Source organism: Phocoena sinus, chromosome 21 (assembly GCF_008692025.1).
Source record: "Phocoena sinus isolate mPhoSin1 chromosome 21, mPhoSin1.pri, whole genome shotgun sequence".
Taxonomy (NCBI): domain Eukaryota; kingdom Metazoa; phylum Chordata; class Mammalia; order Artiodactyla; family Phocoenidae; genus Phocoena; species Phocoena sinus.
Genome location: NC_045783.1, coordinates 9,632,535 through 9,658,958, shown reverse-complemented (window position 1 = coordinate 9,658,958; position 26,424 = coordinate 9,632,535). Strand labels below are relative to the sequence as shown.

Sequence of the window (26,424 nt, the reverse complement as noted above, 5' to 3'; positions counted from 1 at the left end):
ATGTCTATGTTTCCACAATACATATGTGTGTAAAATTATTTTATTCTAAACCCTCTGTGAGCAAATTGTAGACATGACGACTCACTTCTTGTAAAAACTCATTGTGCATTTCTTCAAACAGAGCAGTTCTAAAAAAAACCCCAAAACAAAAAAAACTAACACAGATGCAACAGTACCATGTATTCTAGAGAAATCACCGGAATTTTGACAATCTGCCAATAATGGGTTTTCCAGCAAAAGTACTCCATCCATGATTACCTCCCTTCAGTTTTTTTTTTTGTCTGGAATAGTTTCTTAGTCTTTCTTTCCCTTTCATGAACTTGATACTTTTGAAAGACACAAGTCACTTTTTATATGTAAAATATTTTTCAAAATCAATTTTTATTTTAGAAAATTATAATTCAAAAAAATTATTTTTACAAATTATACCATGATAAAACTTAATAAAAATTACTCATGTGAAATATTTTTCTTTAACATTTTATAAGTTAATCAAATGCATGCCTGAAAGGATTTGCTGTTGTTTACATAGGGGGTTCTCACAATTTTAGTATTATATCAATATTCATTTAAGCTGAGACTACACTCGAACATAAGTTTAGAAAATGGCATTACAAAAGATTGAGAGTGAGTAGTTTAAAAAAAACAAAACAAAACATGCAGGGCCGCTGTGCAGTAATAAATCAGATGTTTTCACTGCCGTAAGTCTCAGTGCAGCCAAACTTCAAAACCAGTCCTCCAAAAAAGGTGAAGGCATTTAATAAAATGATTTTTCTTTAGCAACATAACCTCCAAAGAGAATGTCTGATGTTCTCTGACTAGATTCAGATGGTGACGCATTTTTGGAAAGAATATCAAAATGTGATGCTGTATTCTTCAGAGGTCACCATATTTGCCGGCTCTCAGGGGTGTGAGGTAGCTGCCTTGGGACGCTTCCAGAGGCTAATTCAGGGCACTTCCTCTCAAACTCAGCTTTTAGTGACATCATGCTGGTTGTTTGAAATCAGCCCTGGTGGGGGTATTTACGCACCACAGCAACTGCAATTCTAAGCCAAATCAAACTTATTTGTTCATATGTTTATGAACAAATTTATTTATTGGTGACCTGGTTTATCAGGTCACCAATGAGTAGGTGTCCTGATACTGGAGATCTTAACATGACTGCCTGAGGAAGGTGGTGTCTGTCAGGTTTCTCAACTCTTGAGTTACTTCTTTCGTCCTTTGCAGTGAATGAGGGCTAGGTGGGGAGACGCACCGAGACTGTGGCTCTCTGCTCCTCACCAAAATCTCACACACTAGTTTTAGCATTCACTGATGTTCCAATGTGAATCATTTACTGTCCTAATGGTTGCCAAATGGTGATTCTCTAATTCCTTCTCCTTCTAGATTTATTAGTCTGGATTCTGCAAGGGAAGGCTTTCTCTTTCACTCATTCCGTTCACACATGTATCTATTTACATCAGTTTGGATCCATACATTTCTATTTTATATGAAATGGTTCATCATGTGTGCTTTTCCCATCAGAACCTTGGAGTCAGCAACTCCCCAAGAAGCACTAGTTCCTTTAAGGGAGAATGGTATGGAAAGTGATATCTAGAAACCTAGAATTGGGTATGAGGTGGGTTCATGGCTACTGGGGTTATTGTTTTACACCTCTCAAAAGACGGAGGTAGGAAATATGTACACACACACACACACACCCGCATCCACACTTATATCTTCCTCTATGTCTACAGCTACACATATGAAGACCATGAGCTCACACTAATGTCTCGAATTCAAATCCGTCACAACCAGCTCCATGCCAGCCTTCCTCATGTCCATTTTCCCACTCCCTTCTCAGTCACTGAGAAAGCCAGTTCACTTCATCCTCCATATGTTTACTCATGTTCTCAGTTCTCACATATGTCCCCAACCTTCCATCTGTGCCCCTACCCCCTTGCTCCACCACCTCCTTACGTGGTCCCCAATCGTGCCAAACACGTCCAACAAGCATATGAGAAAAGGAAAATCAGCCAATCTAAAGTTCATTCCCCCCACCCCCCTCACACAATTAACTTCAGTGAGACACCCTGTTGGGCCCACAGGGTAATAACCCACTCTTTCTTCCCAGCTCGGGGGTCTGACAAAAGTGACCCGCTGCCTTCACATCAGCCCTCCTGCTCGTGGACGACAAAGCTTTCTCCTTCACACCTGCGTTCCGATGCTCTTGTTCTAAGACTCCCAACACTAGAGAAACTGTTATGTATACAGAAGAGCCTCCTGGAGAAACGTCAACAGTGAGTGTTCTCTCGCAGTTTGTCAGTGTTTGACGATTCTGATTCACGGAAACAAGGGGATGGGTGCCATCTTACCTGAAAAACTTCCCAGTCTCGGTGCAGCCACATCACCGCCATCATAAATCTCAAGAGAGTCCCAGTTCTGCTCTGTGGCAAAACTGATGACTTGAATCTACCAAACAATAATAGTAACGTAATATTTATTTTTTGCTTAATAAAATTAGACTAGTCCAATAGGGTTTTCATGAAATTAAAACTATACATGTAAGAGAAAAGCGAAACCAAAGAAAAGAGATCATGGAAGTGACATCCAAAAACTTCTACAAATAGCCCTTCTGATAGATTTTATTCTAAAAGTCTATCATTTTTATTTCAGATGTAGAAATATGATTACAAACACTTTGTAGAAATGGTAAGAAAAGAGAAACAGGTTATGCTTTATGTATTTAGAATAACCAATACAAAAAGGGGGGAAAAAAAGAAAGGAAAAACCCGTGGACAAAAGCTTTGTTTATTAGTAGACTCTGGGCTTTGAGAACTTACCTGAATTCCCGATCCCTCTGTAACTATGATCTTCCATATACAGTTTAAGTTGTTACCATATGGTTCAGGGTAGCCGGGGGATAAAATTGTACCTCTCCGCTGAGTGAAATTGCCACTGCAGGGTACTAAAGGACAAACCCATATTTAGTAAAAATAAAGCACAGTGAAGAACAATGTTAATGTTGTACTTAGTGTTCTTTCACTGTGTGATCAGCTATTAAGAGATATTTTACATGGACTATGGTACTTTAAATGGCATTTTTAGCCAAGGTCAAATTTAGTCTGTTGTCTCTCTCTCTTTTTTTTTTTTTACCATCTTTACTGGAGTATAATTGCTTTACAACGGTGTGTTAGTTTCTGTTTTATAACAAAGTGCGTCAGCTATACATATACATATATCCCCATATCTCCTCCCTCTTGTGTCTCCCACCCATCTAGTGTGTTCTCTTTTAAATGATCAATACCATAGATTAGTATCCGCTATGCTGCTAAGTCTCGGGCACTGTCTAACGATGTCATCTCTGAAGTGAATTCTGTTTAGAGTAACTGATCTACTACAATTTAAGAAGTTCTGCAGAGTTTTCTATATGCGGACACGCAACTCAAAATGATATTAATGGGATTTATGAGCAAATCCAGAGAGAAGAGACGCTTAAAATGCACAGATGAATCCAAGTGCTAAATCATGATTGCACTGGAGGTTCTTACACAAAATGAAGCAAATAAACTACAACCAACAATGGCATTGTTATTCAGGCTGCGTTAACCTATTACTTTTCAGACTTTCATCAGCGCCAATTTATTAAAAGAGCATTACACAAGTAATATAACAAATCAACATTGTAGTGATTTTTCCCCCAAATGAAATTATGTTGTATACCCATGGCTTGAGATGACATACTTAATAAGTATCGAGAAGGAAAACATGTTTCATGCTTGTTAATCTGATGAGTTGTTCCATGAAACAATAATTTTTAGGGTTTGGCTGCTACTCAATTATTTCTGATAAACTGCCCTTTAAATAGGTCTGGAGCATGGATCAGTTCATGTGGACTGAAGAGCAGCTCTTCAGAGCTGCTGTGACCCCGAGATGGAGGACCACGTGCAAGTTATCCAACCTTAGGGACACACGCTTACCTACGCAGCTTGGGATTGTGTCATTCCACTGAGCGAGAGCGTTGGGCACGGACTGACAGCGGATGGCCATGGAGCCCTGGAGTAGGTATCCTGGGTTACACTCAAAGCGAACGATGGAGCCTGCTGAAAACTCCAAACCAATTCTCCTCCCATATCTGGGCTCGGGAACAGAGCTGCACTGGGTGTCACTGGTCCGAGGAACAGCTAGAGGCAAGACACACAACACAACCATCTGCATGTGCATCGTGAAGCCATGATATTTCCTTGAAAATAGAATTTAAGATAAGTCTAGAAAGAATTTATGTTAATGTGGAAATTAATAATGTCTTTCACAGTCTCTGTAGGGGACGATTTAGGGAGCACTTCCACATCTACACGCATCTTCATGTCAACCCTGAGGACCACCTCGTATTCCCATTTCCGGAGAGGAAAACATGGCATATGGAGAATTAGTGCTTTATGAGGACTGAACGATATTCATGCATTTACAATTAATTAAGCACCCAGATCATTGCGCCAGGGATAATGAGATGACTAAGAACCTGTACTTATCCTCGAGGACCTCAGACTCTAGTAAGAAAAGCTGTTACGTAAAGGATTATTTATAAATGGCCATGGTGATTTAATAGCAAAATTAAAAATAGAACTACCATATGATCCAGCAATCCCACTTCTGGGTATTTATCTGAAGGAAATGAAATCACTATCCTGGAGAGATATCTGCACCACCATGTACATAACAGCATTACTTGCAATAGCCTAGCTATGGAAACAACCTCCATGTCCACCAATGGATAAATAATATAGTCCATACCTACAATGGAATATTATTCGGCCATTTAGAAAGGAAGGAAATCCTACCATTTGCAACAACATGGATGGACCCGAATTCCACACGCTAAGTGGAATAAGCCTGTCACAGAAGAACAAATGCCGCGTGGTCTCACGCATAGGAAGCAATTAAGAGAGACAAACTTACAGAAGCAGAGAGCAGCCAGTGGCTGCCAGGAGCTAGGGGAGCGGCAAGTGCGGAGCTGCTGTTAAACAGGTATAAAGTGTGTCATGTAAGACGCCCAAGTCCTAAAGATCTCCCATACAAAGCTGTGCCTATAGTTAAAGGTGTTGGGTTGCGCACTGCTAATTTTAAACAGTGTAATCCGTTCATTTTAAACAATGATTTAAAGGACTTAACCTGAGAGGGTAAATCTCATGTTACCATAATAAAAACAAACCCCACATACCATAAGAAAACATACAGTTAAACAATTCATTCTGTACAGAAAGACTTGGGAGGGAACAGAGGGGAATGGGAGTTTGCGCCAGGGTCTGAGAGCAGAGCTGGTAATAAGACCCAGCTGATGGCCTCATTCCCAGGGGTCTTCCCATTGGACCAGCGATTCTCCGAGGTGGGAGGTGGGGATGGGAGAGCAGTTTGGGGCTGGAGGGAGTGCTGACACTTCCCCAACGTATCTAATATTATAACTGTCGGTTTGGAAATGAAAAAAAGAGTCTATACAGCAAAGAACAAAGTTTAATAATATATTCCAGCTGGTGGGGACATCATTTGGCCTGAAGGCTGGGAGAAAGACAACGAGCAGCTCTGACACCGACACCTGGTTGCTGCCCGGCCTGAGAGCTGGCTGTCCTCCTGTTGACCACACACAGTCTCCGAGGTCACTGCCTGTTCGTGATCACAAGCAATACTGGGGACACTATGCAAGCCACAGAAAAGAACAGAAATTCCCCTCTCCAGACTAACATGAATCATGACCTTTACTAATCACAGTTGCAGCCCTGCTCCGTTCCTTCTACACCCGACGTAAAAACAAAGATGCCCATCGTCACAGCGAACCCCTGACAGCGGTGAATCCCAAGCAAAATCATGCTGCCCGCGGTCCCGCCCCGGGTCCCCCAGCACAAGCCTGCATCCTGTAACTACCCCCCACCCCGTACTTTCTTCTTGTCCCCAGGTTCTCCACGGAGTGTGGATCTTATGGTCTTTGATGCTGGGCCTGGCGGCTGAGCCTCATTCCGGTGAGATGTGTACTCAGGCTGTAGATCAGAATTCACTGATAGGCAGCGAATTATCGCTATGAGATTTTTCTATTTATAAAAAGAGGCACGAGATAAAGTTTGAAAAATACTTCAGTGGCAAAGGGGTCTGCCACCCCAAACAGACTCTTTGAGAAACAGAGCCACAAGGTATGCACTTGGGAGTCTGCATTTTTGGCTTCTGTCCCTGAGTTAAAAGTCAGTTTGTGTTTATTGTCTCCAAGACCCCGTTCCTCGCCATCCTCGTGTGCCTTCATTCGAAAGGGGCCATTTTATTTAAAAATAATCCTTCTGTCTTTAAGATCCTTTCCCCAATACACTGGCATCTTGTTTTGAATTGAACCTGAACAATAACAGACACCATTTGGGTAAATTGCTGGTCAGGAAGCAATTCTATGAGAATGGAAGTCAGAAGACTGTTTTGATGAAACTACGTTTCAATTCAGTGTTGAAATATTTTTGATCAGAAGGCAAAAGTTAATAAAATTGTGTATACTGTCTAATAGCTATAGTCAATAAAATTAATGATACTTCAGAATGTTCTTTTCTATAACTGAAAACAATGCAGAATATAAAATATTCTACTGTAATAAAATATGGCTTAAAACTTATATTTGCCATATTTTTATGTCTGGGTTTTTTGTTACAGTTGAACAGTAGCATGAAAGTGATAAATAAATAAATAAACAAATACATAAAATGATATTCCGCTATCAATTCTTGAGAATTTTTTACAAATATGGAGAAATATCTCCAATCTTAACTGTTCAATTTGTCCTGAACTACTTGGGAAGCACCCTGTATTCGTGGCCAAGCTTCCACACTTGTCTAAGTGGCCTCAAACATAGCATTTTTCCAGGGTATCACAAATGAGGAGAAACACACCACCGAGGGTCATCTGTACACATGTCACTATTAAACCTTTCTTCATGAACTTCAGAGTTGTCTATTTTCAAGGAAAATAACAATAAGTGAATAATACCCGCATTTGAATGAAATGATGGAGGACAATTTTTAGAGGAAGAAGTTTGCAAAGCTAAGAAACCAATTTTCAGTATCTGAGAAAGTGAGACAGAGGAAACCTAGGAAATAGAGGCATCAAAACTGCATGTAATATCTGGGGGGAAATTCCAGCAGTTAATCCATGCTGATGAACTTGTCCCTTTCAGCCCGCCCTCTGGGGCTTGCCCTCACCTGGAGGTTTCGGGCCACATCAGAGAGAAATTCTATTCTGGTAGCCATTATTCTCCATCTTTCAGTAAATGCTCTGCACTACTGTGAAGCAGGACTGAAATCAGCCCAGTGCCAGGTGGGCAGGGAACGGGGTCAGCCTGGAACAGACGGTGATGAACACAGTGATTGGCTTCTCAGGCCGAGGACTGTGTTGGTTCAGAGACTGGGTGGTATTCTCTGGGACTTTCATGACACTGAAAACGGGCGATATTGTGAATATGGGGAAAAGGGGAACATAATGTGATGGAATCTTACATCACCACAAATGCTCTAAGCTACAGATGCGTGCATGCAGTTCGTTTACTGCACCTCTTTTAGAGTAGGTGGAGTGAAAGAGAACAACAACGATAATAAAATAAACCTGAATGCAGACAAGAGTAACTGTCCAAGTGAAGCAGTCTTTCCTATTTCATTTAGTGACACAGGGACATATTCTATTTCTGAAAATCACCCTGTCCTCGTAGTTTAAAAATCTGATTTGACAAGCCATTACTAGTCGGTGAATTCAAAGCATACATCACTGAATTATGCACAAAACTTTATGCTCAATCTCCTTTGTAAAAAGTATGCATTTTATAAGCTCTTGAAACAAAATGTGAGTTTCTTAGAAGTGGAAAACCAACTAAGCTGTATAATTTACGCCATCTGAGGAAACATGAGGCCTGGGGGAAAATCAACGAAAACGTGTATTTGCGTGCCTAGGAAGGACCTCACGCAAAGAAAACCTTACTGTAAATTCCTCCTACCCAAACTTAGAAAAAGCATTTCCATCTCTCTAGCTCTGTTTCTGGTATCTGCTTATTTTAGGAAAACGCTGGCAGAGGACAGTCCTGAGAGCTGCTGAGTCTGGGAGACCGGCAGCTGGAAGGCTAAAGGCAGGATGCTGTGTGGTGAGGCTGGGAGATGAGAAATGTGACCTGGAAAGACAAAGACGTGGCCAACTGGCATTTGTAAGTTGTGCACAGTGGGGAGGTTTGACATAAAAGCACAGCTCCATTTTCCCCTTGAAATATTCAGTAAGTCCTGCATGGCTTACTAATTTTGGTGTGAGTGAGTTATTTTGAGGGAACTAAAAGGCGGGTTGAATTCTACACTGAAACACACAAGAAAAATAGACGATCTGTGGAAACAGCAGGCATAAATGTAAGACAATTACAAATAGTATATTGATGAGACATTGTCAACCACCAAGTTTAACACAGACACATTCAGTCGTGTGCACAGAGCAGAGAGGATGAGGATGTGCCTCAGAGTAAGCAGGAAAGGAGAAAAGAGTACTTGCTCTGCCTTTGTTGGTCTCTGTGGCCACATAGCTCGCTTCTTGTGTCGATTCCAGTGTTAACAAGGTTGATTCTAGTATTAAAAGGTGTGTATTTTGGGCCAGAAAAAGTTGCTAAGTGCAACATAACTACTTCACAGAATAGAATCAAAGGGACTTTAATGAGAGTGGGTTTCGTGTACCAAGAGGATGCTGGGCTTTTCTCCAGCCCAGCAAGGTGTCACGGCGGTGGTCCTTGACGGCCACTAGTTGGTAGGCCAGACTGCAATGACCACAATAGCCACGAGCAGCAATAAAATCACTGTTATCATCCCACTGAGAACCCAAACTCACATTCTCGACTTTATTCACCATCCTAGAGACAGCTCCTCTGGACCGTGGTGGAAAGGGGACCCCCACCGGGGGTGTGGAGAGACGGTGCTGAACTTGTTAAGAAATAGTAGGTGAGTCTCCAACACGGCGGGTTTCTGAGGACTATTTGATTTTTATGTTTGCATTGACCTAGAAGACCTTGACATTAGGGGTAGTATATTTTCTATGGAGTGACAAAGAGCATTAAAACCTGTAGAACCACATTTACTGATGGCAGGTTCTGCCAGTCTCTTGGTCCCAGAGCTTAGGAAGAGGAGGGGCAGCTATAGGAATCCCCACCATGGACATTCAGGGAGTTCCAGGGTGTTAGCAAGTGGGGATGGACGGGGGGTTTCTCCTGGATGCGTAAAAGGAAATCTAAAACATTCTGAACACGTTCATGTTTAAAGGCACTCCTCTTAAGTATTCAAGGGAGATGTTACAGTGTCCAGAAGTGACTGTTAGAATGATTACAGGGACTCTCGCTCCAGGAGGACGCACTGTGGTGTGAAGGGTCACCCCATTAGCCTTCTTGGGTGCCCATGTATCCTCATGCACCCTCTTACCTCCCTCACTTTTCAATGTACCCTTCTACTCCAAAGCAGCATGGAAAGCAAACAAGCAAATACAACCCAGCAGAGACATAAAAGTTAAAATACTTGGTAAAAAAAAAAGCCTCTATACTTTCATTTCTTCACCAGATCAGAGGGGCAGCAACATCCTCACCACCACCTTCTCCGTGTTGTTCACCAGGGCGACACGGAGGGTCAGGAGCTGCCTGGGTCGCGTACTACGGCTTTTTGTACCTGACACCTGCACTCATTCTCCACCGAAGTCTGAACAGCTCTTTACAACAGAACTGTCTGTGAACAAGGGTTACACAGCCCATAGCCATGCAAGTCAGAAGGTCCCTGCGCAATTTTAAGCTTTAATAACTTATGGAGGAATGGAGTCGTATGTGGTATGTGAAAGCACTATTCAGAATGTTTTTACACAATAGAGTTCAAATAATGTCTAGGCTTCCACTAAACTACTATCTTTCAGAAGGCCATGTTCAATTTAACTTCTGAGATGGTCCGAAAACTTTCCCAGGTGCTCCTGAGTGATTTATAAATTGCATTCATGATTCTAGTTCTTTAGATCTGAAGGATTTGGCTTTGATAAAAAGACATCCATTTTTGCATAAACTCACTGTAGGAACAAAGCAAGATAAGGAGATATATTGGAACTTTAGAAGAAATACTGAGTATGTTAGAGACATATTCTTAAGTTAGGAGAAATACTGAGTATGTTAGAGACATATTCTTAAGTGCAAGGAAAATACATTCCTTCTATAAATGATTTCCTCTTTTCACTTTTATGTATGTTATACATTTTAATGATAATATGTTGCTTTAAAACAGGAAATATAATTTTAAAAACCATGACTTCTGAAGATAACATGTGCAAATAGGACAGACATAGGGTCATGTGCCTCAGATATTTTATTTGATAATCTGATCAATTTTCTAATCTTCATCAAAAATTAAAGGAAGTCCCTGATTGAGGCAGACAATGCCAGGAACTTGAATTTTTCCAGGACAAAAAATGTACTTAAACCAATCGGTCCAGTTTCCTTAGAGGTCACGCCAACTTACTTTGGTTTGTGAATCTGCTTCTGCAAAGTAACACAGAATTTATTTAAAGAAAATTAGAAGTGGGTGAGCGGTGAGTCACCTAAACTGGACCCTCTCCTATAAAGTTCATTTTAAAAAATACTGGTTTAATTATTTATATTTTAACAAAGGTTTAATTAGAACAATGTAACTCATTTTAATGTAATAGCATCATCACCCAAGCAATAGCTCCTTAAACTAGATTAGAGATATTTTTCCTCCTACCTGCCCATCAAACATCATTCTCACTCTTTCCGTAACTTTTAAATCATCTTATTGCCGAACACTGAAGGGTTTTTATCGTGAAATATTTTGAGGCCATACATTTCACAGTGTGCGATTATCAAAAATCATTTATGAATGATATGACAGATTGTTACTCTCTATAATTTTATGAAAAACATGATGTTGTCAAGCATGTTTTCTGGAGGAGTCTTTATTAAAGGAAAGAAGTCATTGCCAGGAAGCAATTCTCCTCCACTTCTGAAGAAAATGTTCAAGAGTGGCCTGTAATCTATCCAGCCTCCAGCAAAACTGAGACCTAGAAAAGCTAAGTATTCTTAGTTTATCACTGAAGATGACAACCTCTTTCCCATCTCAGCTGTACAGTCATCGCAGGTCAGATCCAGAGTCAGGCTCTGTGCCTCTGAAAGTGGACGGACAGTCCATAGGGTGTATTTTCAAATTCATGTAATGGATATGCAAACTGAAGGTGAACTAGAAACAGGAAAAAAAACTGCATTGTTCAGAAACTTTGTGCAATCCCAAGCATTTTGAATAAGCTCCAAATTCAAAAATAATTATAAAGGGGTAAAAGTGCCTAAAGTTAATAGAATACAAGCAAAATAAAATAGGTATTTCAAGGGATAGAAACATGGATGGTATTCTGGGTTTAGTTTGGTTTTGTTACCTTTCCTTGACAATTAGTTCTTACAGTAAGATTTGAAATTGTACCATGCATTTTAAATGTATTTCATTAAGACAGTTACTAAAATCTATTATGAAATATTTTACTTAATTTTAACTAGGTTAGGTGAAATATTATAACACACTTGAAATCATTTTGCAAATTGTGTTGCACTATACTAAGGTAATCTAATCAATATTTGTTTCGTCATCATGCCAGATAATCGAAGCGTTATTGCATCTTTGTCTTAGAAGTATCACACTTAACTGTCAAAAGAAAAAACTTTAATATTTTTATTAAATAATTTCATTCTAAATACACGGATACCCTCAAATTCTTAAATATTAAGAAAAAGTGCAACTCAGATGTTTTGGTGCTGAAAGCAGTGGTACGAGCAGTGTGTGGAGCCGGGCGGAGGTGGCAGAGACTCACCTTGATAGACGAAGTGGAAACCCCGTGCAGGCGCCCCACTCTTCGCGCTGAATCGGAGCAGAATCTGATTGGATGTGGCCAAAGGCAACGTTTCACCTGGAGGGAAAAACAGACAGAGATAACATGCAGGATCCATTCACTGCACGGCCTGTGGTGGACAATGTTTGGGAAAGTAATCATTAACTTGGAATTGCACTTTTACTTTTTGAACTTCCATAAAACTTTGCTTTGGCATGTAGAACCCAAACACATTGTTTCTACAAAGATTTAAAAACTCTGTTCTTGCCTTGACATTCCATTAAAATGTTGTTTTCATCGTGATCTCCTTTATGCTTCTTTTGAAGAAAGCACTGATATAGGCCAATTAGCTGATAATGTGGGAAATAGAAGCAGGTGAATCATTGACTCAGAATCAACTTTGACAGTTACTTGCTAGGATTTTACTCAGAATTAAGAAAATGTCTCAGAATCCAAAGCTGATTTTTAAAAAAATAAAGAACTCAGAAGAAAAAAAAACCAACACAAACCTGTGAAATGTGTTTTTCAGCTCTTAATGTGCACTAATGGTCTCAAGTACGCTGAGGGGCGTGTGAATCGCTTAAGCTTTTCAGAGGTGAATTTGTCAGGATGTATCCGTATTTTAAATGTGTATCTTCTGATGCATTTCTGGACATTACATCATTGGACATTGGTCTTAACAGGACATAGGTCTTAAGACCTGTGGTTAGTAATACTGAGAAACTGGAAATAACCAAATCTTAGCCTTGGTTGATCACAGGCTGTGACGCAGGAGTATGGCTTGATGTTGTGTTGGTAAATGATGACAATGTAGCAGTGGTAGGAAAGAGGGCCATGACATCCATGAGGGGTTGGGGTAAATAAACTCCTTCACTAACCCATCTGAATACTATTCAGCAAATGGTGTTTGGTGTATATTCATATTTGTTGATAGGAAAGACCTCTACATGTGATTTTAAATGAATGTATGGGATAAAAATTAAATTGTGAAAAATATCCCACGTTTTATGAAGTTCCATGTATGTTTACATGCATATATAGGGGCACACGTGAATGCATGTATGTGTATACACATCTGCACCTTTATAGACGTGTGACTGTGGTGCATCTCCACATGTATGCATTTAAAAGTTTGGAATGAGTCAGACCAAAATGTCAATAGTGTTTCTCTTCAGGAAGATTACGACACTTAGAATAGAATGCAAAGTAACAAGATAGTTTATTACCCCTTTTTTCTGATATTTTTATTTTTCACTGAGATGGATATTATATTTTCCACGATCTTAGTAAGCAAAATGATAAAGACAGGTGATTTTATATGTGGGATAAAAGTACATTTGAAATTTTACATTGAAAATAAGATTTTACTGAACAAGCAAGCAAGTTCAAAGGTGATTAAATTTCTCCTTCACAAATGAAAATAAAAACAGACGAGTTTAAAATTAATTACCCTGGCTGTGTAACTAGAATTAAAGACAAAATTCATTGAAAGTTTACCTGAATGAGACCCAGAGAGTGAACTGAGAAGTCTGGCCTGAGGGTGCGTTCCATCAAACAGTTCTGTCAAGTCATTCAGTGCTGTCTGGAAATAGGCAAACTGCCCAAATACCACTGAAAATAGAGGGGGTGGGTCGGCACAAAATGCTTTTTTAAAATGAAAGAAATGAAAATGGTGATCATATTGTTTACTGATACCTCCCAAATATCATGATCCTAAGAATCCTGTAAAAAAAATGAGCTTATTTTCTCTGCTTTCTAAAAGTTTTCTGTTGCTTAAACAATTTTGTTTTGCTTCTTGATCTTTTGGTACTTAATAAAAGGAATAAAATTACTGTTCCATGTACAGTTTGAACATTAAATGAAGACTGTTTTTCTCTTATAATACTATGTTAGGATAGTAGAAGAATAACCATAAGGTGGTCCTATTTCTTTAAGAGTAATTAATGACATTTTATTCAGTGAACAGTAGGTATGGAATCAAGATACCCGTTGGTTTTTAAAGCATGCAATTAGCTGGGGAATTTAAAATTCTTCACCTATGATTATGACAGTGCCAAATTCATACGAACTCACTACAATTTATACACGATTCAGCAACATATTATAGCAATTTCTGACTTGTTTTACTCTACAGTTTATATATCTTACAGGTTACGTAAATTTCAAGAACACACTTCCTCCAAGTAAAACATTGCAAGTATTTTACTACTTCAAATTTAATCATTTTTATATTCAAATGGATAACATACAGGGCCTTTACAGTATTTAGAAAAACTTGTGATTTAGTCTCCATTTACAAGTAACGATCAACAATTATCTATGTGAAAGGTTTAAACTAAAATCATTCTAAATCATTCTGAACAAGAAATGGAGGTGTGCGTATCAGTTATACATGAAAGAATTAATCTATGTGTTGGCAAAATGGAGGAAAATCTAACTATAGCAGCTGGTGTGTATTTATATTATATTTTATTACATTATATCATATCATATATTATCTGTGGCATATATTCTCTTACATATATGTATTACATACAGTGCACATATACATGCATGTATAATATATCACACATATATGTAAGAGAATATATGCATATGTATATATAGTACTTTAAGATTTTATAATCTCCTAGAGAAGCACAATTAAAGGAAGCATGTGAGCAAGGTGCATTTCCCAGTGGCTGAAGTGCTCTGAACACAGGCGCTAGAAAGAGGGACAGAACTTTCTTCTGGATCCCATGAGGGAGGCTCCTGCGTGCACAGCCCTCCCTTCACTGTCCCCCCACCTCAACATTCAGTCTTCATCTTGCTTGAGTCTCGTTTGTAGGAGAAAAGTGAAACTCACACACGTAATTCCTACATTCTTTTCAAGAAATGCTTAGAAAGCATAAGCTTTATAGTGGACACTAAGAATGAAGGGCCGATCAAGATAGAAACTCTGTCCCAGGAACATCACATGCTAAGCTGCGGTAGTTGCCACAACAAATACAGAGGCAGAGTGTGGGTGTCGGGAAGGAAGAAGGGCCTGAACAGCAGACGGCTGCCAAGGGCCACAGCTGGTCAAGGAAGGCTGTTGCTGCAGCTGGAAGACAGGGGATGAGAAAGTGCAGGCGAAGGGCGTGGGCCGTGTAGGGAGGGAGGGGTGGTTTCCAGCTGTGGAGACAATGGTGTTTCCTGGGGGAGAGAGCATTCCAGCTTCAGCCTTAATGAATGGGAAAGGAAACCCTTTTTGCGTAAGAATGGGACACAAGGGGTTACTTCAGCAAGCAAACAAAAGGAGCAGTATTTGGCAGGTGAACGTCTGCTTTGCTAACACTCAGTGGATAAAGGGGGCAGGGGAGCAAGGCCGCACGGCCTGAGACTTCAGAGCCCCGAAGGCCAGGAAACGCGTGGATTTTGCTCTGGGGGCAAGAGGAGTGAGTGAAAACGTTTATCGAGGTGTTTTCATGATCAGAGTTTTGTTTTAGAAAGGATACTCTGGTGACGCTTTTGGATGAAAATAGGGAGGAAATCAGGATAACTGATGACCTGTCTTCCATGACACTTCCCATTGGGAACTTGTGTAAGAAACCCCTTCCCACAATAGGGACAGTCACCCCATCCCATAATATTTGCTGGGCATCTCAGGCACCCAAACAGTATTTTACTCATCTTAGCACTTATCACAATCATTGAATTAATTGTTAACTGGTCGATTCACTTCTCAGAAAAGAGTAAGGAAGAGGGGAAAAAAATAATAGATAAGGTAGTATAGGTTTTTACTAAGGATCCTTTATAACTATTTTATTCCAGACTAAAGTTTTCTGCCCAGATAGAATATGATAAATTTATGCCATTAAACCTTTCATATTGGGAACTTATTATCAATATTTAGGAGTATAACTTTTTTCTGCTGAAAAGTCGTAATTGTGTTTTGACAACTCAACAAAATTTTATAATGAACCAAAATCATAAACTCTGGCTGCTACATTCTATTGTGATAATTATATTTTGTCAAGTATCCATGAATAAAAATAAAAGGAATATTCATGGGAAAGTAACTGGAGGAATGTTGTTGGGAATTTAGGTGAAAGAATGTACTAACTGAGGCTAAATAAGGGACTTTAGAGGCACTGGTCCAGCATAAAGAGTGAAAGCCTAGGACCTGTTCTAAGTTTTACTGTCCATTTTTTTTATAACAAAATAAACATTTTGAAGCTCAGTCTTTCAGTTTTTAAATGAGATTGATATTTTCCATTTGCTCATAAGGTGGACCCACTCTCTGCCTTTTGGGAAGCTGGTCCCTCTGCCTCTGCCTTGGTCTCCGTGTTCACACCCATCACTCTCCAAGTCCCAGGCACACGCTCTTCTTATCATGGCGAGATGATACAAGGAAAGCCTTGCCTGAAAACTCAACCATCCTCGAGAACTGGCGGAAAGCAGAAGCTAAACGATTTGGCTTAAGAGACTAAGCAAGTTGCGTCACACAGATCATGAAGAGCCCGTGATCTAAAATACCAAATGCTGGAATAAGTGCTTGGGGGGAGCTTTTCATTTGATTTTAAGAAGCCTGTGATTAATATAACAGAAGTTCGTAGGAATCATTTGTCTCCCATATGCAAGTTTCTTAAGCAGAAATTAACTTTCTTGTCATATAATTGTATTTTTTAAATGTTTTCCCTCAAACAGAATCTAACCTTAGAATTTTTATGTTTTATTTCTGTGAGTGGATGGCTGCTATTTTGAGTATATAGAAAAAAACCTTGACTATGTTGGGTTCTAAATTTTACTGTTGGGAAAAAGGAACTATTCCATGAAATTATAAAAGCTACTATCTGGTTGACTCCAGGAAAGAATCTAACACAAAAATGTTTTCCTGGTCAAGAGTGAGAGGGAAGATGTGGGGATCCGGTGTTGAGTAAACCACCAGGAAACCACCAGAGAAGGATCTTCTAGAAATGAAGCCATCCCAGAAAACTGGCTCAGGTTGGAAGCAAAGTTTAGGAGGGAAACCAGGATGCCAAGTTTGGAGGGGTCAGATAGGACTCTGCCTGCTTTTACATCTCCTGTCACTCAAAGGTATGTTCACTGATCCAGTGATTTCCAGCATAATCAATAACCACATATATGTGCCAATACCCCACAGGCTGATCAGTGTTCCCCTGGTTCACATGTGAGGCTGCAATCCTCCTCTACACACTAAACTACCAAAGGAGAAATGCTTTTTTCTAACAAAAATAAGAACAAAGTCACATTTATTCTCTCTGATTATTCTGGATCAGAATCCGAGAAGGAAATTGAAGAATTTTATATCACACTGATAAAAGAATTGTAGTGGATCTTGTATAAGACATGTTTGGAAAACCTGTTACTTTAAGTCATCTTCTTTTATATTATTTTATTATACCAAGAGCTGGGATATTTGTTTATAAAATTATGGAAATATTAACACCGAAAGAGATATGACGGTGAATTAAAAATAAGAAGAAAATCTTACCAAATTCCTTTGGTACCGTTATGGAATAGAGGCAGATCTGACCAGCTGTATAATTGTGAGGGTAGTTGGGTGACAAGACCACCCCTTCTGATCCAGTGTACTGGCCTCCACAGGGGGCTGAAACAGACCAACGGAGAATTACATGCTATGCGTAACCACATGGCAAGTGACAAGTGACCTAAAAATGAAAGCACTGAACAAATGGGCATGATTATTCAAAAACTTAACAAAATATCACAGTTAAAATCTGATCTTACATTGCTATCAAAAGTAAAATAAAAAGAAAAACAAAGACTGACCAGGTGAGAATAAAAGTAATTTAACTTAAGAGGGAGACCTAATATTATTTTTAAGGACGTTCTCAGACATGCTAAAACAATAAAGAAAACAGTTGTCATGATAATAAAAACAGGTCTGATAAAGAAAAATTCTTACGTTATCAATACGTCAAAAGCCTACCAGAACTTTCTGGTTGATATCAACCATCATATTAACTTAAGAGATACAAAGATTATTTCAGTTTTCTATTGTCTTTATATTACTGTGGGACTAAAAAAAAGTAATGTTTACTTTTAGTTCTTTTTGTGTTTTCATCGTAGATTCAGCTCAAGAGTGACATGTATAGTTACTAGTGGGTGTGGGGTCTCTTCCTATAAGTTCAGTTGAAAGCTGAAGGAACCCAAAACTACAAAGTCAGGGCAGGTACATTGATGAGGTGTTATATGAACAGTTCAGAGAGAGAGGGAGTGTGTGTGTGTGTGTTTATTTTCCCTCTGATCATCTTGTTACTCTCGGCATTGCTCTTGCTGAGAAAATAGAAAAATACTGTAGTTGGATATTCAAAATACTATTGTTAAACATCTTAAAATAGACTTTCAACTAAATCCCAGTTTCGGGATTAAACTGCGAATACTTCAATTCCTCATATTTTTACTTAAAAAGAGGTCCACGTCTGCTCATCTGCTCAGGATGCGATTTATCCACTGAAGTGACGCCAACTGCACCTCAGCTGTGCCCTTTGTGGCCTGACTGCATGCCTTCTTATCCTAGATACACCTTCTCTGATCTGAATTCAGAATTATTTTTCAGTATTTGAGAAAGTTTATATTTCTGTAGCTTACTTCTTCTTAATGTGACAGTTTTCAAGCATTAAAAAGGATAGAAATGGGGGATAACGTGTCAAATCTTTTGAATGTTAAGTAGCACATTGTTAAGTCCTAATTGATGGATGGAACTTTCTCCAGGATTAATAAAGCTGCTCAGAATGCTGATGCTAGTGTCAAAGCACCTCATTGATGATTTGGCAGGAGACTTCCCAGGTCCAGCTTTACGCAGCTGGAAAACTGAAGTCATACTCTAAAAGTCAAAGGAAGACAGCTTAAAAACCTGACAGTTATAATCTATTTATGATCAACTAGTAGAGATTTCCCTTAACTAAGCTAAGAGCAGCCTTCATGCTGATGCCTTAACTCATAATAATTTTATCAACCTAAAACACTTACCATGGCTTTTTTTACAATCTTAAATAGAAAAAAACTTTTTTCACTTTTAGATAGAGGAAATTTCTGTAAGTTAAATTTCAAAGCTCAAGGTTTTCAGTGAAATGCCGGGAGCCTCACTCCACCAGTTTAGATATATAACTTAATTTTAAGAAAATTAGCCATATAAATTCAACCAGGTTATTTCAGAACTATAATTTTTCTTAAACACTCAAAAGTTCAAATTTTTAAAAATAGGTACAAATGAAGAATGGAAATCTATTTTCTTTTAGACATATAAAATTTAAGCACATCATTTTGCAAATATCCCTTTTCAATTAAAAAGTTTATCTATTTCAAAGTTTAAACAACAAGCATAAATGAAAAGTGGAAATAAATCTTCACTGAGCTAATATTTTGATGCCCAAATGATCAAACAGAAATCTTATCAAACAGAAATCTTATATCTTCTGATATATTTGTTCAAGTATAACTACAAAAATTTATTTTGTTAATGGGTAGGATGACAGATCATTACTTTATGATAATAGAAAACACTAAAAAATAAAAAGGATAAAATGAAAGAAAACAAACATGGCATTTTAGGTCCTCTGCTACCTTGATAAATTGCACTATGCTTATACATTTTCCCCCAGATTTAAAGATAAGCACGCAAACTGCATAACATACTACAAACACAACCAAACATTTGTGAAATTGAGAAAAATATGTAGAGAATTTTCATTTAATTCTTAACAATTACTCTGTCCATGTTACTGTGTTAACCTGAGAAACAGGCATGGTCTTTCTCATGTTAGAAATTCTTTTATATTAATGTGATAAGAGAAGGAAAACAAGTATGCTGTTACTCTTTGGTAATTAATGTATTAAACAGATCATTTCCTAAATGAAAAAAGATCTGCAACAGTATTCATTGCAGATGGTAACAAGAAACTGACTCATCCATTTGGTTAATTGGAGTATATGTCTCATATATAAAGGCAACAAAATACAATCAAATTTGAATGTAAACCAAAAACAACATAAGTAAATAAAAGCCATTCTGACCCATGAAAGAGACTCCAGGCTGTTTCCATTTCTGTTCTAATTCAACAGGAAACCTCAATGAACAAAAAAATGTAGGCAATAGAAAGAAAAATTATGTCATGAATTTAAAACACACTAGCCCAAAATACATCCCTTAATATATGAACTATCAAAATGTTTAAAATATAACAACATTCGCTTAGTTTAACTGGTGATCTGAGTGATCCACAGGCATTAATTCAGCACAAAAGGTGCTGTTCTCCTGGAGATATCCAAAATAAACTATGGGAGAGGACATTTCTGTTTAATGATTTGGAATTTTTAGTTTTATTTAAATTGAAATAAATAACTTAAGGAAAAACCAGTGTTGTATGTTTTATGCACATAAATGTGATGACTGGTTAACAGAAACTACGCTTGAGTTCACGGGTCTTCAGATACGGGAAAAAAATCTCTAATTTAAAATTAGATTATTTATCTGTTGCCTAAATGTGACCTCATTTCTCTCGTTTAGCCTATGGCTAAAGAATGTATCATCATCCCCCATAAGTTCAAAGTATGTTTGAATTTAATACAGTGTGCACTTTTAAGGATGCCATTTTGAGGTGACTCTAGTGAACGTACGAGGATGCTCTTCTAACCCCCAGAGAGAAGCGCTGTGATGCCGCTGACTCAAAGCTTACTGTAACGTTTACACAGACATTAAAGTCATCATCTGGACGCCCCACACAGCCACGTGTGCCCTTCACCATTCTCCCCTCACATGAACCTCCTGGAATCCGAGAAGCAGCAATAATTATTTCTCTGAATTTATTGCTAGAGGATAAAATATGTAAGACTAGGAAGACTTCAATTTTCACTGGAAATTGTTTTGGCTATTCCCTGATTTATTCATTTCCTCTGAAAACGTGTGTGAAGTTCCCTGTCTGCGCCAACCTTGAGTACTGCAGGGCTGGAGGACTAGGTTCCTGAACAGAAAAGCTCTCAGGGTCATAATACAAACCCAGAAACACAGACATGCCAGAGCAACCCAGGGCGTCAGGTCTGTTCGCCTGTGTTGTTTGCTCGGATTTTTCACGTACTAATTTTCTGAAACACCACTTTGGTCAGAAGTTACAAGCATCAGAGCCATCCTAAGGAAAAGATCTTTATTTCATCAGTTCAGTGTATCTAACTAAACCGGTCCTTGAGTTCATCCTAAAGTAAACTTGGAATCAATCTTTCTGTCACAAAACACAGGATTTTACTGTCTCCTTTTTAAGGTGTATCACACAGTCTGGAGTTTTGTCTGTGGAGGGTCCCACGAAGCTACCAATCAGACACAGAACCTGGAGGACAGCCCAGAAGTCTGTGTTCAGACCCCTCCTCTCAGCACCCCCCAAATGCAACTGCAACCTGACTTCTGTCACTGTAGGATGGCACTGCCTGTTCTTGAAGGTTGACCTTACCCTCTAACAGGTGCTTTTATTAATTTAATGTACATGAGGAATTACAAACTGTTGGTATTTGTGGGGAAATGACACATCCTTATATATGTAATATATGTATATGTATGTGTATATATGTAGAGAGAGAGAGGCAGAGACAGAGAGACAGAGAGACACAAACAGAGGGAGATACACACACACACACACACACACACACACACACACACACAGAAAGGCAGAGAAACAGAGAAAGACAGAGAGCAAGAGGGAGACAGACAGAGACAGAGACAGAAGCAGAGAGACAGAGGCCACCTAGAGACTGGTAATTCGCATCTCTCATACACAAAAACAGCAGTTAGAAATGCCAAACGATCTAAGTGAGAGAAAAATATCTCCCCTTCCAGAAATCTGTGAGAATGGCTAACCCACTGAGTAAATTAAATTACCAAGGAAGGTCAAGTTCTTATCCCACGTTGCTCTGCGGGGTTTCCCCACCAGTGAGGAAGGGATACAGGACGGAAGTACAAACTGTCTCCAAAATGAGAGTCCAAATTCCAGAGGGAAGTTATCCCTGAAGGAAACACCGGTTCCATACGTACCATTGCAGGAGGGCAAGACCCGGTTCCAGGCGGGTTTTCCATCCGCTCCGATCACACACGTGATGGAAGACGGGTCAGCGATCTTGTAGCCAGAGTCACACTGGTACGTGACAGTTGAGCCAAGTTTGAAGTCCGTCCCAATCCTTGTCCCATTCATTATGTTTCCAGGGTCAAAACAGGCTTCCCGTGGTTTCTCTGAGGAAGACATGAATGTAAACTCCATGAGGGCAGAAATTTTATTTTTTTATTGTCGGTTGTTTATATTTTTAGTACCTAGAACAGTGTCCAGCATATAAAATATGCTCAAAAAAATTGACTAATTGACCAAGTTGTCAATTAATGTTCAAGTCAATAATTATCATAGAAAAATAGAAAAAACTCCTTTCAATAAAATTATTTCTTATTTTTCAAATGACAATTCACTACAGAATTGCTGTTGAGGTTGACTTCCTGACTTTTGTACTTAATTCATGAAATCACAGCACATTTTAGGAAGAGATGGGAGAACTGGGCTTCTCAAAAGGAAATTGATTTAATTCACATAAATTAAGAGTGATTTCTCATACTGGTGAGATAATCGTGGAAAGAAGTTCTGATCTTTTACCACCCTCACTAAGTCAGTGAAGCCATACGTAGCTGGAAAGCACATTTCCCGATCCATAAGGGTCAAGCCCTGTGTCTGGGATGTAATCATTGCTCAGCACAGTTCTATTCTAAATCTAATAACTGCTCAAAGGAATCGAGGGCATGTTATGTATCAGGCGCTGAGCTGGGTACACTGCATGTTTTTCATTCAAATCTTCACCCCACCTCTGCGACGTGAGGAGGATCTGTGGGCCCATTCTACATTTTGAGAATCTGAAGCGCAAGAGCAGTTAAATAACTTTCACAAAAACACACTGCAGAGATCTGTCCAGCTGTGGGGGCCACTAAAGGAGGCATTTGCTAAAAGCCTCTTTTTTCCCAGATATAAATATAAAGCTCTCTTCTTTCTTTCTCACAGTCCTGTAGCTGTGTGGGTAGTGCCACTTATGTCCTGGTAGCATTAACACTGTAAATGTCATATTTCAGCAGACCTTCCAAATGTCTCTAAATCACGTATCTACATCTCCTTCTGCTGTGTGCAATTCCATCATCTGAATTGCTTTCTGTTTGTGCTTGTCAATGTCCTGCCATCAGCAAAGCCCCTTGTAACGTCAAAAGGCTCTGAATTGCATTTTACAGATCTTCAAGGGATCAATATAGATGTTATACTGAAATGTTTTTCTTCATGTTTTTGGCCTAAAGTTAAGAAAATGCTATTTGTCATGAATGTGCTATTCATGAATGGGGTTATTAATATCAATATAGGTTCAAGGATAACTTGAATGGATAAAATAAATATGTTTCAGTTCTTTCTATTTGGGTTGACAATCTTTGCCCCAGGGTTAAGCAAACACATAAAAAATCTCTGGAAAGTATAAATGGAAGCCTGCATTTTACCTTTTTGGGGGTTGTGATCAATGTGGATTACGTTCCTTTTTAAGCATTTTCCCTTCCTGAGTGTCTACTTATGGCCAATGAGTAAATCCACACAGTAGTGTTAGGAAGAAGATGCTCCTGGGAGATTGTGGCAGGTGAGCCAGTAAAGAGTAAAGATGCAATGAGCTCTGAAAACTACATCCTACATCCTCTTAGGAATGGATAACAAACAGTGGAAGAGGGAAAAGCACAAACTCTGTGACGTCCTGCAGGATGGAGAAGAGGCCTGTTTAAATGTATTTATTCAATATCTCTCATTATATTTTTAATGACCTACGTGTCAACATCAGCCAAGCAGAGATCTCTCTGGCAACTGCTGGACTAATTATTATAACCAGCTATTGGAATATTTTATTTACATACTTTGGTTAAAGTGCAACATAAATATATAAACATTACACTATCACGTATATCGGACATGCTGTATTACCATATATATATCATCATCCATCATAATTATCATATGTATCATATACCATCTGTCATATATATTATCATACATATATATCATACGCCATGTATAATATATTAATTATCATATATGTCATGAATATATTATATCATATATATCAATTGTGGAAACCCCTCCAGGTCCTCTATTTTTGCTCTGGTTAGAGACTCACAGCAGCAATAGTTGTGTACTGTGCTGGGACCAACACTCTCTAAACACTTTACTGAAAACCAATTTGGATATTTCAAGGAGTAGGGGACATTCTGATAATCCTTTAACGCTGCCTTAGATCGTTTATTTTAAGCAAATAAGGGACGAATAAATAAAACTGTGGGCAAGAGAACAGTCCTTCCATCGGAGGTCGTTTACTCTGTCATTCAACAGAATGTATCGAGTGTCTAATAAATACAAGCACTGGTCTAGGGTATACATCTTTCTCCTATAAAATGATGGAGAAAGGGCTTCCCTGGTGGCGCAGAGGTTAAGAATCCACCTGCCAATGCAGGGGACACGGGTTCGAGCCCTGGTCCGGGAAGATCCCACATGCTGCAGAGCAACTAAGCCCATGTGCCACAACTACTGAGCCTGCGCTCTAGAGCCCACGAACCACAACTACTGAAGCCCGTGCGCCACAACTACTGAGCCTGTGCTCTAGAGCCTGCGAGCTACAACTACTGAGCCCACGAGCCAGAACTATTGAAGCCCGTGCACCTAGAACCCATGCTCTTCAACGAGAAGCCACCGCAGTGAGAAGCCTGCGCACTGCAATGAAGAGTAGCCCCCGCTCGCCACAACTAGAGAAAGCCCGCGCACAGCAACGAAGACCCAACACAGCCAAAAATAAAAAATAAAATAACTAAAATTATATTTTAAAAAATGATGGAGAAAAAAATACATGCCTGTTTCCTGGTCAGCCTTTTCAATCACTTTTTGTTATAAGTGTCTGTTGGTTTAGTGTACTGTTTGGTTAAATACCACTCCCACAATTTTCTGCTCTGGGTTGCAAATTGAGACCTCTGATGGCCAGTTTTTCTTCATTTCTCCAAATGCACTGCATCGAAGCTTTTACTTGCATTTACTCAGTTGTCAGTTCAGGATGTTTGGTGATAACTCATGGCACGCTTTTTGCTTACAAGTTGTCACATTTCCCAATGAGATGACTTCATTACGCGGTGTGCTCTGCCCTGGTTCCTGTCGGTTCCGCTTATGGACGCCTCCCAGAATGCCTGTGCCAAAGCTGTCGGGCCCCTGGGGTCACTCGGCAGGACTGCCCCGTGGCTCCTTCTGGTCAAGCCCAAGAGTTGGGTCCGCTCCCTGCTTCCCTCACCATATGGGGCCTTGTACTTGCTGGATGCTGTTTCATTGCTGTGTCCTTCCTTGTTTTCTGATGATTTTTTTTTCACAGGCTCCACTGGAGAACTTTTAAAGCATGAGAGCTCTAGCGCCCATTTAGAAGGCTCTGCTGGTCCCCAAAGAACCAGGCCAAAGAGGCAGCCCTGTACCCCTATCATGAGGGACACAAGTTCTACTGCATCTACTCACTCATCTGCTGATTCTCTTACCCTAGGATGCCCTGGGGAATACAAGGTGATGACAGATGTACAGTCTTTTTTTTTTCATTGAAGTATAATTGATTTACAATATTATATTAGTCACAGTTGTACAGCATAGTGATTTAGTATTTTTAAAGATTATACTCCATTATAAGTTATTACAAGATAATGGCTGTAATTTCCTGTGCTGTAGAAAATATCCATGTTGTTATCTATTTTATACATAGTAGTTTGTATCTGTTAATCCCATAGCCCTAATTTGTCCCTCCCCCCCTTCCTTCTCCCCTTTGGTAACTATAAGTTTGTTTTCTATAATTTTGTCTGTGAGTCTGTTTTTGTTTTACATATACATTCATTTGCATTATTTTTAGATTCCACATACAAGTGATATTATACAATACCTGTCTTTCACTGTCTGACTTATTTCACTAAGCATAATTTTTCTAGGTCCGTTCATGTTTCTGCAAATGGCAGAATTTAATTCTTTTTTATGGTTGAGTAGTAGTCCATTGCTGGCTCATATGGCAACTCTAGTTTTAGCTTTTTGAGGACCCTCCATACTGTTCTTCATAGTGGCTGCACCAATTTACACCCCCACCAACAGTGTAGGAGGGTTCCCTTTTCTCTACACCCTCGCCAACATTTGTTATTTGTAGACTTTTTCATGATGGCCATTCTGACCAGAGTGACATTATACCTCATTGTTGTTTGGATTTGCATTTCTCCAACAATTAACAATGCTGAAAATCTTCTCATGTGCCTGTTACACATCTGTATGTCTTTCTTTTTGGAAAAATGTCTCTTCAGGTCTTCTGTCCATTTTTTATTGCACTGTTTGCTTTCTTGGTATTGAGTTGTATGAGCTGTTTATATATTTTAGATATTAACCCCATGTTGGTCTCATCATTTGCAAATATTCCCTCCCATTCCTTACAGTTTTATATTTAGATGAAACGCGTGATTTTTTACTCGTTACAGAATGGGCG

General features: G+C 39.1%; 1 protein-coding gene across 1 annotated transcript in view; it reads right to left on the bottom strand.

Moving 5' to 3' along the window:
- CSMD1 (CUB and Sushi multiple domains 1) overlaps positions 1–26,424 on the bottom strand; it is a 1,813,702-nt gene that overhangs the window by 184,514 nt on the left and 1,602,764 nt on the right. The window contains exons 30-36 of the mRNA XM_032618622.1: positions 21,914–22,108; positions 17,363–17,479; positions 13,384–13,497; positions 11,869–11,964; positions 3,960–4,163; positions 2,823–2,947; positions 2,355–2,451 (exon numbers count right to left, since the gene is read on the bottom strand). Coding sequence (XP_032474513.1) covers positions 2,355–2,451; positions 2,823–2,947; positions 3,960–4,163; positions 11,869–11,964; positions 13,384–13,497; positions 17,363–17,479; positions 21,914–22,108 — 948 coding nt within the window. The remainder of the gene's footprint in view (positions 1–2,354; positions 2,452–2,822; positions 2,948–3,959; positions 4,164–11,868; positions 11,965–13,383; positions 13,498–17,362; positions 17,480–21,913; positions 22,109–26,424) is intronic.